At 52.4% G+C, this 13074-nt stretch overlaps 1 protein-coding gene across 1 annotated transcript; it reads left to right on the forward strand.

The window, feature by feature from the left end:
* The first annotated feature begins 240 nt into the window (after window positions 1–240).
* Window positions 241–11819, forward strand: SLC48A1 (solute carrier family 48 member 1). The gene is made up of 3 exons (XM_068663390.1): window positions 241–434; window positions 9217–9384; window positions 10056–11819. The coding sequence occupies exons 1-3, from the start codon at window positions 296–298 to the stop codon at window positions 10190–10192; spliced, it is 444 nt and encodes a 147-aa protein (XP_068519491.1). The 5' UTR covers window positions 241–295; the 3' UTR covers window positions 10193–11819.
* The last annotated feature ends 1255 nt before the right edge of the window (window positions 11820–13074 follow it).

Here is a 13074-nt window from a genome sequence, read left to right on the forward strand (position 1 = left end):
GCGCCCTGCCAGTGGGCGTGGCTTAGTGACCACAGTGGGCGTGGCCTAGCGGCGGGACTCGGAGACGGGACTGGGTGGTGGGCGTGGCTTCCGCGTGATGGGCGTGGCTTGTGTCTAATGGGCGAGGCCTTAAGCTTTGTGGGCGTGGCTTTGAGTCTGGTGGGCGTGGCTCGACGGCGGCGCACATTGGGTTTAAGCGCGGGGGTGGGCGTGGCTTGAGGGAGGTGGGCGTGGTTTAAAGGGCGGTGGGCGGGGCTTGTCGGCGGTGGGCGGGGCTTGCCGGCGCAGCGCTCCGATGGCGGTGAGCCGGGCGCTCGCCCTGCGCCTGGCCTACGCGGCCACCGGCTGCGCGCTGGGGCTCTCGGCCTTCTTCACCTGGAGCCTGGCCGCTGCCTTCCGACAGCCCGCCACCGCCGCCGCCGGGGGGCTGTCCGGTACGCTGGGGCTGGGAACGGGGCTGGGAATGGGGCTGGGGGGGGAGATTGGGGCGGGCAGGAGCCGTTCGTGCCCGGGGTGCTGGGGCTGGGCCCAGGGTGCTGGGCCTGGGGGGCTGGGGGGGAAATTGGGGTGGGCAGGAGCCATTCGTGGCCATGGTGCTGGGCCCAGGGCTGTGGCTGTGGCTGGGGGGCTGGGAATGGGGCTGGGAATGGGGCTGGGAATGGGGCTGGGAATGGGGCTGGCAGGGGGAGATCAAGGTGGGCAGGAGCCGTTCGTGCCTGGGGTGCTGGGCCCGTGGTGCTGGGCCTGGTGCTGGGGCTGGGGGGGTGATCATGGCAGGCAGGAGCCATTTGTGCCCCGGGTGCTGGTGCTGGGCCCAGGGTGTTGGGCCTGGGGGGCTGGGGGGGAAATTGGGGCTGGGGGGGAAATTGGGGGGGGCAGGAGCCGTTCGTGCCCGGGGTGCTGAGCCCGGGGTGCTGGGGCTGGTGCTGAGGCCGTGGTGCTGGGCCCGGGGCTGTGACAGGCGAGCTCCAGGGGCAGTTCTGCACCCAGAGGTGCTCGGCACTGGGATGGGATCCCCTGGGACCCGGTCGCAGCCCTGGAGTTGGGGGATCCCTGTCCCAACGCTCTCAGAAACGTGGTTGGGGTTCGGGGTCCGGAGCCAGGAGCTGGATTTGGGGATCCTCGGGGGGCCCTTTAGTGGTGGGAAGCTCCCTGTGACAGCCCCCGGGGGGCTTCAAGCCTTGGGTGGGGGTTTGGGGGCTTCTCCTGGCCTCCCCCAAGGGTATTTGGGGAGCTTGGGACCAGGGGCCGGTGTCTGGCTGTGTTTGCAGCTGGAGAAGCCAAGCAGCATTTTTTGGGACACGCCGACCGCACCTGCGTGCGGGGAGCCCCAGGTGCCGGCCGGCCTTCTTACCGAAAAGAGGCTTTTATTTTAAACTTCAAAACTTAAAAGTTTTGTTGACTTTCCCGGCGAGATTTTGGCCTGGAAAGCAGCATTTACGCCTGCTCTGTGTTTTCAGGGAAAACCCAAATTGCCCGCTTCCTGAGGTTTGTACCTGCTGAAAGCATCCGGGCTGGATGCTCTGAGACAGGCGTTTGAGCTGCTTTTCGGACAGGCCACAGGCTGTAAAAACCCATCTTTATGTCCTCTGACATCAGTGGTGCATCAATATCTTGTTTAAGTTTTATATTTTTCGTTAATGGCTGGGTTGGAGCAGATCGCAGCCATCCCTCCACTCACCAGCTCCGGGGTTTTCTCTGGCTGAATTCAAGCAACCACCTGGAGCTTAAAGGGAAGTGAAATTTGGTAAAGAATCCGAATTTCTGCTTGCACACGAGTGAATCCAACGCTGCTGTGACCGCCTGGGTGTTTGCCCCAGCAGGGCAGCTGGGATGCCCGGGGTTGTGCTGGGTTTGCCATCCACCCGATTCCCTCAGCTCCCTCTTCTTGCCGTTCCTCCAAAAATCTTTAATTTTGATTAAAGGTAACAGGGGCTCAAGGTAAGCGAGATTAAAAAAATAGTCATTTGCGAGGTTGCACTCAGTGAATTCGCATCTGCGGAATGTCCAGGGGCAGAGCCCCGGTAGTATCCCTCAGAAACTCATTAAGAAATAATCAGAAAGGCTTTCGGCATCTTTCACTGTTGTGACAAAGCCAATTTAGGAGGCTCCTGTCATCTCCCACTCTCGGCTGCTTTTTCCTGCCCTTCTGCTTCGCTCTCCGTGTTCCCACAGGCGAAATGAGGTGAGATTTCTCCTTTATGCTCCTGAGCTGATCATTTATAGCGTGCTGTCCTGCAAACAGCCTGGGGTCGAGTAGGAACAGAACCACTCGTGTACAGCCAGGACCTTTTGAAATTTGTTCTGCTGCCAGCCAAGCCTTCAAGCCAAGTTGTGCCAGCCTCCAGGGACAGACATTTCACGTGGGTAGGGTGCTCGGGCACTGCTGGAGGGGGAGCCTTAAAAAAAAATAAAATAAATAAGAATTGCTGTTTTTTTTTTCCCCGTGCACTGAAGCGAAGGCTGCTTGCAGAATTAAGTTTGTTCTACGAAAAAAAAAAAATCAGCGTGTAGGAGGTTGGCCTTGTGTTTAGGCACCGCGGGTCGCTCAGTTTTGGGTATTTCACGGGGTTTTGTTTTTGGCACCCCTTTTTGTTGTCGCACGCTAAGCAGCTCTGAATTTCCACTGGCAGAGAATGGCAGGGAAGGAAGTGGGCGAGCGGCTGAAACTTTCCGCTGTGCAGACGCTGCAACGTTCGCTCTCAGGCACTGCTGTGTGCCCTTCGGTCTCCAAAAAACCCTCTTTCGACTTTTTTTTAACGCAGCCAGAAGGACGGCTTCTCCCCTAATCCCCCCGGCACGGCTCAAGCACGGCGCGTGGGTGCTGCTGGTGGCATGGGGCGAGCATAAAACCCCGCTGGAGGTGTCCTCGTGCGCTCCGTGGGGTCGCTGTCCTCACCCCAAGCTTTTGTTTTTTGGGCCAAAAAGTGCCTTTTTTCGCTCAGGAGCTTCCAAAAGCGATCCGAGCACCTGCGTGAGCTGCAGGTCCGGCTGTTGTGGCTGGCAGCGCTGACACTTTATGGGGGGAGGGGGGGGATTGTTTAGGCTGGTGTAGCTGGCAGTTTAGCAAAAATTGCTAATTAACGTGGCTCTAATTAAGCCAAGGCTTCTGCCAGCCTTCTCTGCGAGCGTGCTGGTGCGTGCAGATCTGGTTGTAGCAATCCTTCTGGTTCTCCCATCACCTCTGCTGGGTGTCGTTGCTTCTCCCTTGCCCGCGTGGGGTTGCAGCCTGCCGAAATTTTTGCTGATCTGCACTTGGTGTTATCAGGGTGTGTTTTTTAGGGTGTTTATCTGGGTGCTTCCTCTCTCCTGAGCTGTCCTGGGCTCTCTTTTAATCTCTGTAAGAAGCCTCGCTGATCCCCCTGGCATTAGGAACCCCTGGTTTTGTAATCACTTTATTTATCTTTTCCAAATCTTCCAGAGATCCTTTCCTCCTGTGTTTTCCTTTCAAATTTTTCTTCCACTACTGGTTTTGTTAAATTTCACCTGCTTGGATGCAGTCTTTGGACTAAACTTCGAATTAATTTAACCCGAGCTGCAGCGTCCAAGTTTCCTGCGGAGGGGCGAGCGGTGGGGTTGTGCTGAGGCTGTAACCAGAGCCCTCAATTCCCCAATTTCTAGTTATGAAACCAGAAGCGAGCAATTCCAGGTGCTGAGCAACCCTCTTTCCAGTCTTTCTGGTTGGTTTTCATGCTAATAACCCCCCCCCCAAAACCACAGCGCCCGGTAAGATGAGCTCCAGCTCGCTAATCCTCTAAATCTCAGCTCTGCCTCCAGGCGTGCCCACGTGGGGATTTTCTCATCCTCTTCAATCAGGGGCAGACCTCCCCTATCAGCCCCTTGTTCTAAACACCCGGCCGAGGCTTTCCGATAACCCCCGGGACAGCAGCTCAACGGATCCATCACGGGACCCCAAAAGTCATCCCCCAATTAACGCTGCCCGTCTCGGTGGTTTGCCATTTCGTTTGGAGCTGGTCACAGTGGCTTTTAGACTTCAATGTTTGTGTGTTCGACCTCCCCCTCCCTCACCGCCTTAAATTAATTTTTTTTTTTTGAAGTAAGCCACGAATCTCCACGAAACTGATGTTTTCGTTCAGCCAGGGGCAATTTAAAAGAGAAGAAAGCAATTAAAATGTTTTCAGGATGGATCCAGCCCTTTCCCGAGTGGCTTTTAATGTTCTTGTGTGTGTATCTTCTCTCCTTAAATTGAATAGAGAAAGAGTTGTTTTTTTGTTTTTTTTGTTTTTTTTTTCCACTCCAAAGAGACTTTATTGGCTGTTTCCAAGCTGCTCGGATATTTCTGGCAAAATAGAGAGCTTGTGCTTTGAGAACATAATGTGGACCAGATATTAAAGCAGCTGCAAAGGAGATGAAACACAAAGCGCACTTTTCAGACACTGCAAAACTTGACAAATATCTGATAAGTGGAAGGAGCAGAAGCTGGCTGAGGCTGGGCACAGCACCCACGGCGTGCAAAAACTGCGATTCTCTGAAGGCACCAAGAGGAAAATCCAGGGAAATCCAGGCAGATTGGCTTGGTCCCTCTCCAAAAAAAAAAAAAACATAAAAAAAATAATAATAAAAAAAAAAAACAAACACAAAAAAAAAAGCATAGCAGGAATAAAACATTTCCAATTGCTCAGATTTGTATATAATACTTAAAATATACTTAAAAAATAATTAAAAAGAAGTTAAGTTGTGCCTTGTGCCTGCCTTATTGTCTTAAGCAGTGGCAAAAAGTGGGGAAAAACACATTAAAAGAAAACACAAAGCCAAAGCCCAGGGTTTGTGCTTCGCTGTGATCTTGTGAGGGGAGAAGCGAATCCTTCCCACGTGGAAAATGTGATAAATGTGATGTTGGTTTCGTCTTCAGCACGAATGGCAGAGGCACAAAGCATCCGAAATCTGAACATCTTCCATTTCCTGCTTCAAAACCAACTTGCCAGCCCGGTGCCGAGCAAGCAGCTGAAATTTTATTTCAAAAATCACCCTTTTTTTTTTTTTTTTTTTAAATTCTTGCGCCCGTGCAGCCCGATCTGCTTTCCTCTGAACCGAAACGTCCCAAAATAAACAGCCAAGCCCTCGATTGCACGTGCCCAGAGGGAGGTTTTACTGAGGGCTTTTCACTAGAATACTCCAAAGGCTCCTCTCCTCCCAGAGCTGTTTTCCTTAAATATTTCGGTGTTGATCCTCAGCTATTTTGGCAGAATTGCTGCTTAGAGAAAACCCGTTTTTAACCTCTTCCAAAAACAGCTGATGCTGAGCTGGCTTGGCTCGGAGTGCCGGAAGAGAGGATTTTACCCTTTCTGGGAATCAACCAGCGAAGGCAACGCTTCTGCAACTCAAAAATGGGAAAAATGAGCTTAAAACGGGCACTGCTGAGTAGCAGAATGTGTAAAAGGAGGTTTTGCAGATGGAAAGTGACGGAAGGCCTTGAAAAAACTCTTTTTGCTGCTCACCGTAGACTTCATCTTTTCCAGAACCATGCAAATAGATTTTAATTTAATAGATTTTAATTTTTAATTTTCATTTTTACATTTTTATTCTCATTTTGCTCGCTGTCAGCTTCGTCCCGTCGTCCACAAGCGCTTGGAGCTCCAGGCAGCTGGCAGGAGAGCTCCTGCGCTCGGCTTCTTGGCCTCGCTCTACACATTTGTTGTGTTTTTTTATTATTTTTTTTTCCTCGCTCACGCATTTGTTGTTTTTTTCCCTCGAATCTGGCCCGCCCGTTAGTGCCGTACGCTGCGTCCCAGCACGGCGTGCAGACGTGGCCTCTGGCTGCTCCGAGCTCCGGGAAGGCTGCGCTGTTTTTTTTCCCTGCCAAACAATGCGATTTTGTTGTTTTGTGTTTTTCTTTTTTTTTTTTTTTTTTTTTTTTTTTTACAGGGACCAGGGCTCTGAGGAAGCCTCCGTTCGCTCGCAGCTTTTTGGTTTTATGCTGTGAGAAAGCGAAAGTTTGGTCCCACGTCAGCTGAAGCGTGCCAGCCTGTCTCTTGGTTGGCTTTACCAAAATATTTAGGATTTCGTCTTTTTCTCCACCTGCCTAAAAGCTGAGCTCGCTCCGGCTTTGGGACTTGCCTTTTAGGATGTATTTAAACATGTTCCAAGTATGCTGCAGGTTTTTATATTTCAAATATGAATTAAACAGCAGCTCAGAGGTATAAAAGGCTTTAAAAAAAAAAAAACTTCCCCTGTTGCTGTTGTTTCAGATGTTCTCGTGGTTGTTTGATGGGCCGGCTTCCTTTTCCTGGAGCTTTGTGTACTTTGGATAATTAGTGGGTTTTTTTTTTTGGTTTAAAGGTAACAACTTTCCCGCTGCTCTCTGTCGGAAATCCCTCGATTGTGTTTTGTTTGGTGCCTCTCGTTTTTAGGGTGGTTCCAGCTTGGAGTAAATCCACCCAGCCAAAACCTTTCCCTAGAAAGGGGGGGGGGGGGAGCGAGTTTTTTGGTGTTATTTCCAGCAGGTGATGTCAGTGCAGCTTCTGGGTCTGCTCCAAAAATACAGGTGTGGGTGGGGAGGGGATTTGGGGGAGCTTGAGGATGCTGAAGGTCCTGCGGTTAATCACTGCAGGCTTTAAATGCCGTCACTTTTATTCCTATTCCAGTAAAAAAAAAAAAATATTAATATATAAATTAATAAATTTAAATGTGTTTTTTTTTTTTTTCAGTTGCACAGGTGACTGAGTTAGCTGCTGTTCTGCTGCCTGCATCCAGCTGAGGGGTTTGTGTTAAAGCTGCTGGCCCCTTTTTTGGGGGGGATTCAGGACCAGAGTCCTGCTCTCGTTTCTTTTGCCTGTGTCTGAGCACACGCACGTTTCCTCTGCTGCTGTGGATGCTTCTTGAGGCAGCTCTGCCAGCTGAGTTAACTTCTTGTAGCCTTTTTCTGCCCTTTTAGGGAAAAAAAAAACACCAAACCCTGCTGCTCTGCAAGCTCCGTAGCCTCGCTGGAGGATTTGGGGGTGTTTTAGGGGTGCGGAGGAGAGGCAGGCGGAGCTGGCGAGGACCCCGCTCCCCCCTGTTTCATGGGATAAAGAACATTTTGGTGATATTTTGGGGGAAAAAGGGTTCTCTGTGCCTCTCGGCCGTGTGACCCAGCTCTGCACGTGGAGGAGCTGTTTTTTTTTGCCTTGTCACCGTTAGGGATTTACTGCTGAGGTTTGCCCCACGGCTTCCTTTCGGGCGCTGTGTCAGGCTTTGGGGCTGGGGAAGAGGCAGGGGCAGGCTGGGGGGGGGATCTGGTGATGCTCATGTGCTTCTTCTGTTCTTACCACGAGAGCTTTTGGGGCATGAGAGGCTTTTTTGGCGTGGAAACACGAGCAGCTTGACTCAGCACTTCAGATCAATTGTGCCAAGTCATCTGAAAGCGCCGCTGGGGAAGCAGCTTGGTTTTGCTAATCACAAAGCCAAAGTTCCTTATTTTTTTTATATATATTTTTTTAAATGTGGGTTGAACTTGCTAGAGCACGAGCTTAAAGGTAACGTGAAGTCGAGGAAGTGGTGGATCAGCAAGCTGGGCGCTGGGCTTTGTCACCAAATCCCATGATAGGCTTTCTGGAGGGCATCACCAGCACAATCATGGTCATCTGCAGAGCTCCAAAATGCCTCCTGCCAGCCCCGTCGTGGCACAGCAGCATCCCTGCTGCCCTGGGGAGAGCCACAGCAGCAAAATCCGGAGTTCCCCTAGTGAAAAGTTGCCTTTTCTGCTCCATCATCCACATTTTTCTTCCTCTGGGGCACCGTGGAGGGTGTCCGCAGCCACTTGGCACCACCCTAAGGCACTGAAAGTAGCTGCAGAGGGGGGGGTTCTGTGTTATTACAGGGTACCCTGGAAAGCAGCCTGGTATTTTAGCAGTGCTATGGTCCTTTTTTGTCCTTTTTTGTCCTTTTTTTCCTCCCTCCTTGCTGCCACCCTTAAAATAAGATATCTACAGGAGGTGGCTGCAAAAAGGAGGAGCACCGGGAAGCTCTTTAAGCATTTGGACCCACTTTTCTTACACCGAGTGCCTGGTCTCGGTTTTTCCTTTGTTTTTGGTGAAAAGGAGGCTTTTTTTAAAAGCACAAGATCAGGGGAGGATGTGTCATTCCTCCTTACATCAGAAAGTGCTCGGTGTTTAGGGTCTTTCGTGCCTTTCGCTCCCTCATTTCCTCTCCCTTCTGACATTTCTGGGGTTGAAATGTGGTTGGGGAATGGTCCCCGGAGCCCTTGGAAGTGCCTTTTGCTGCTTCCACAAAAGCCGTGCTGATCTTAAAACGCAGAACAAAGACCTGGACGTGCTCAGCTGCTTGTCTGCTTGTGTAACCCGCACGTTTTGGGCCAGCCCCAGGAGCGCGGAGCCAGATTTCGTCCACCTTCAGCACCTCCCGAGCATGCTTTGCCCTAAAGTGGGAATTGTATGTAAATAATCAGCTGGGAGCTGAACTCCTGCACCCTTCTGCTTTCAGAAACGCCGACAGAAATGTCACAGCCCTTTGAAAATGAAAACCCGACCAGCTTGGCAGCAGCCTTGTGGGGTTTTGTTCCCCGGTGCTTCCTTTGTGCGTTAAGGGCTTGGGCCACGCGGTTCAAACGCTCAAGCTGCTGTCAGAATATTTCAAAATAAATTGGGGAAAAAAATAGAAATAGCTTTACGGTTCTCTGAAAGCACAGAAAACAGCAAGGAGGACAGGAAGGCTTCGTGGTAATTGGGTAAAACCTGAATTAAGCTCGTTTGGGAGAGCTTTGGATCGTGTTCCTTGTACTCTTGTGCAATTATCCATCGGCGCAGCAGCGTGGTCCCGTCCCCAACTCGTGGTAACCCTTCTTTAGCATAAGGAGTAAATTTGCTCTGTGGATAAATGCAAAGGAAAACAAAGGTTTTCCTGTAGGGCAGCTGGATGGTGACACGGATCCCAGTGGCTGGTAATTTTGGATCACCTCCAGGGCTCGGAGGGGGTTTGTGCGCGGGGATGCCCTGCGGGGTTACGTGGAGATGTGCTGGAGCCAAAAAGGATCCGGACCTGTACCCTAAAGCCTGCCCTAAAGCTGTGGGGTGCTTGCGGAGGGCGATGCTCACACAGGCAGCCCTTTTGGCTCCCCTTTTCCGAGTGCCCTGGCAATGAAGTGTTAACATTCGGTGATTTTTTGGGGGCGGTTTTTGGGGTGTGTATTTATTCAGCACCTTTCTGTGCGGCGGTGTGATGCACGGTACTGATTCCCCTTGCTGTCTGATCGAGCAGGTGTTCTGGCGCTCTGGGCCCTAATCACGCATGTGATGTATGTGCAGGATTACTGGAGGACCTGGTTAAAAGGGCTGAGGTTCTTCCTCTTCATCGGGATCCTCTTCTCAGCCCTCTCAGTGGTGGGGATCTGCACCTTCCTCGTCCTGGCCATCACCAAGCACCAGTGTAAGTACCTGGCAGCAGTACTGGGAGCAGCAACTGGTGCTGCTGGGGGTTACTGGGGCTGGGTGGGAAGGAGCAGACTGCGAGGGGCTCCTGCCACCTCTTGAGAGGCACCGTGAGGTTTTTGGGGAGGGTGCCAGAATGCATTTCATTTTTTTTTGCTGTCACGACCTGCTGACACGAGAGCCGATGGGCACCACTCCCTGGGGCAGCGCCCGTCTGCTGCTGCCTGATAGCTCAACCTGCAAACAATCCCCATTTCCCAGCTTAATCTTCAGCAGAAACTGGAATTTTCTCCTCTGACAGCTGAGGGGAGTGCTCTGAAACACCGCGCCTCAGCGCTCGTAAAGCAGGTGGGCGAGGACTTTGCAATCTAAGCAGGAGCCAGCGGGGTGAGATGCCTTCGGAGCTCAGTCAGCACGCACAGCCGCGTCCCTGGGAGCTGTGCAAGTGTCATATGAGGGCTCGTGTCCTCGTGTCATTCCTCCCCGTGGTTGCTTGGCCGTAGATCAAAGGGAGAAGGATCATGTTTGTGTTTTTTTTTTTTTTTGGGACTGCGTTTTCGTTTGGGACCGAGGTTTTTTTTTTTTTTTTTTTTTTTTTTTTTCTGGCCTGGCTGCGTAAGGAATAAAACGCTTTGTAAATGCACCTCGCGTCCTTGTTCTCTCTCCTAGCCCTGACTGATCCCAGGAGCTACTACCTGTCGTGCGTCTGGAGCTTCATCTCCTTGAAATGGGCCTTCCTGCTCAGTCTGTACGCCTACCGGTACAGGAACGAGTTCGCGGACATCAGTATCCTCAGTGACTTCTAACACTTGGACTTCAATCCCGTCTGAAGGTGCTGGAGGTCTGATCTGCCCCCCGAAGGCATGGTCCGTGCGAGAGATGCGCAAGAGGCAGAGAAGGAACTCACCCAGTGCTGCTTGGTTTGTCTGTCTGCAGTAGGGGTTCTTCCTAATTGCTTTTACTCAACCATTTAAAGTTTGGCTAACGATGTCAATCCAGTCTTTAACTTGCCCGGGAGTCCCAGTGTCTGGTAGCGGGTCAAAAGACCCCGTCTGCTTCCACACAGCACGTCCAGACCCACTCTTTGCGTTGCCCTCGAGTCCTTGGGCTTACACGTGGGGAGGGAGCCCACACAGCACCCCCACACCTCGTGCTGGCGAGGGCATCGCCAGGAGGTGCCCAAATGTGCCCAGAAACCCTGCTGGGTGGAAATCGTCTCCATCCCTTTAGTGCCAGGCGTCCCTTGCCTCTCTCAGAGATGGAGAGTGCTGATTCTGGCTGCTAACCTAGAAGGAATTTAATATTTTATTTCATGCTAAATTTTCTAGGGAGCAGGACAAGGTGTTTGGGTGGCAGGTGCGCTGGGGAAGGGCTTGCTTACCTGAACCTCAGGAGAAACCTGAACGTGATTCTTCTAAAAAAAAATATTTCCATAGGTAGCAGCGTTTCCTTTTCTTGGCTCAGCTTCCCTGTATCGGAGAGCAGGTTGAGAGAGGGAAAGTTCAGTCCTCAAAAATAAAAAAAGGTATCCAGGAAGCCTCCAAAAGGAGTGCCCGATGGAGGCACCGCCTGCGCCGCCACTGGTCCTTGCTGTGCTTTGGAAGGCGAGAGGTTTGAGCACGTAATAATTAAATAAAGTTGCTGAGGGTATTTTGCAAGCAGCTGACAACACCTGGAGAGCATTCCCTTGGTTTTTGGGTGGGAAGATCCTCAATTTACCCAGCCGGAGGGACGCCGGGTCAATGCACCAAGCCAGCCGTGCCGGGGAACCTGCTGGAGGCTGCTGGAGCCCAACAAAAGGCTGCGGACGTGAAATGCGCTTACGAGGTTAATGCTCAGGCTTTTAAATCCTAAAATCTCCCGTGCTGCTGACGTCAGGCTGCCAGCATGCCCGGCATTCCCTGCCACGGACCCGACGCGGGGTTTGCGGGAGGTTTTAGGGAGGTTTTAGGGTGGGTGTCTCCAAGAAGCCATCTCTCGTCTCACGTTTCCCCAGCACGACTCTGCCCACGTGTTCGCAGCAAGCAGCACATCGGGGCTCCCTTCCCGGGCACACATCCCCAAAATCCCCTCGGCTGACCCCGGAGGTTTTTAAAGTTTATTTTTGTGACACTAAATTTGCCTACGAAACAGCTCACAGCATCTAACCCCCCCCTCCCTCCCCGTTTTCTCCCTGCCATGTTTTAGCTCTGGAATTTCTACTTCCATCTCGGCTTTTTAAGAGATCGTCTCTGTAAATATATAATATATTTTTACATCGTTTCCGCTTCGTTTGCACGCTTGGTGTAAGGCTCGGTCCTGCAGCGGGATGGAGCGATCCACGGCGGGGCTCCTTCGTGTGTATCCCAGTGTCTCCTTGTACTAAGCTGCGCTGTGTAACTCGTGTGTGACACCACGGGGAGAGCAGAAATACACTCGTCTTTCTCACCAAAACGCTGTCTGCAGAATTTGTTCTATAAAATTGTTAAATTCCGGCTCTTTCCCTTTCCCATTGAAAGCCTGCAGGGGTGTGGGGAGGACAGGAATTGTACAAAACACTTCGCTTTTGGGGGCGATGCACAATCACAGCAATTTTAACCTTTACTGCACCCTCAGCACCTATAACCACACGTACCATATCAGGTATTGCTATTTTTTATCTGTTTTTTGTTTCTTTCCTCCCAAAACTTCACGCCCTGTCTTTCCCCTCCCCAAACCACACCTTCGAGGTGCGTTTTTATTTCGGAGCCATGAATTTTCTCCCCAAGGGATCCCACAAAGGACTTACTGGGGGGGGGTTGTTGTCTTATAAATAGTAAAAATCTGGAATTGTGCGCCCCTGCAGCCCCAGGTGAGATTCCCAAACCTCTGCTCAGGGAGAAGACCCCACATATTTATTGCCCATCGTCTGCTTTCCGTCTCCTGGCCGGGGGGAGGCCGTGATAATGAGAACATTTGGAATAAATCTGGGAGGCGCTGGGGCAGCATCGCCCCTTTGAAGCTTTTCCTCCAGGAGGAAGGGGTCCGAGTGGAGCTGGGGGAGCTCCAGCCACAAACGAAACGAGTTTGCTGGGCTCAGCCCCATCCCTGGCCGCCTTCCCCAAAAAGACCCCAAGCAGCCTCCCTGGGGGCTTCTGGGGTGAGAGCTGAGGGGTCTGCTGGGGGCAGGAGGGTTTTTTTCCCTCTGCCACCCCAGCAGGAGCAGCCTGGAGGGGGGGGTCCTGGTTGAACCAGGAGCCAGCACCCATGGGTGCAGGGTGGGCAGCGGCCGGCGGAGGGCAGCAGCGGCTTGGCCATGGGGAGCGGCGGTGGAGCAGCACGGAGGGGGCGAGCTGGGACCCCCCCCCGGGCTGCAGCAGGGTCCTGCACCACCAGGGCAGCCCGGCTGAGGTCCCCTTGGAGCTGCAGCCAGGTTGGAGCCCTTTGGGCATGGACCAAGCCCCTTTCAAGCTGAGGTCTGCAAAAGTCACTGTTTTTTTTTTCACCTAAATCCCCACCCCAGGATGGTCTAGAGGGTCTGGGGGGGTTGAGATGCACCGGGGGGGGGGATTTTGGGGTTTGCTTGTGCCTCGCTGGGGTCTCACGAGCGGCTCTGGGAGCTGCTCCTGCGCTGGGAGGTCGCTCCTGGCACCGCTCCCGGCTCCTTCGTGCCGAAATCCCAGCTGGTTTCGTTCTGCTGTGGAGCCACCGAGTCTCTGCCGTGGATGGG

Source organism: Anas acuta, chromosome 29, assembly GCF_963932015.1.
Source record: "Anas acuta chromosome 29, bAnaAcu1.1, whole genome shotgun sequence".
Classification (NCBI taxonomy): Eukaryota; Metazoa; Chordata; class Aves; order Anseriformes; family Anatidae; genus Anas; species Anas acuta.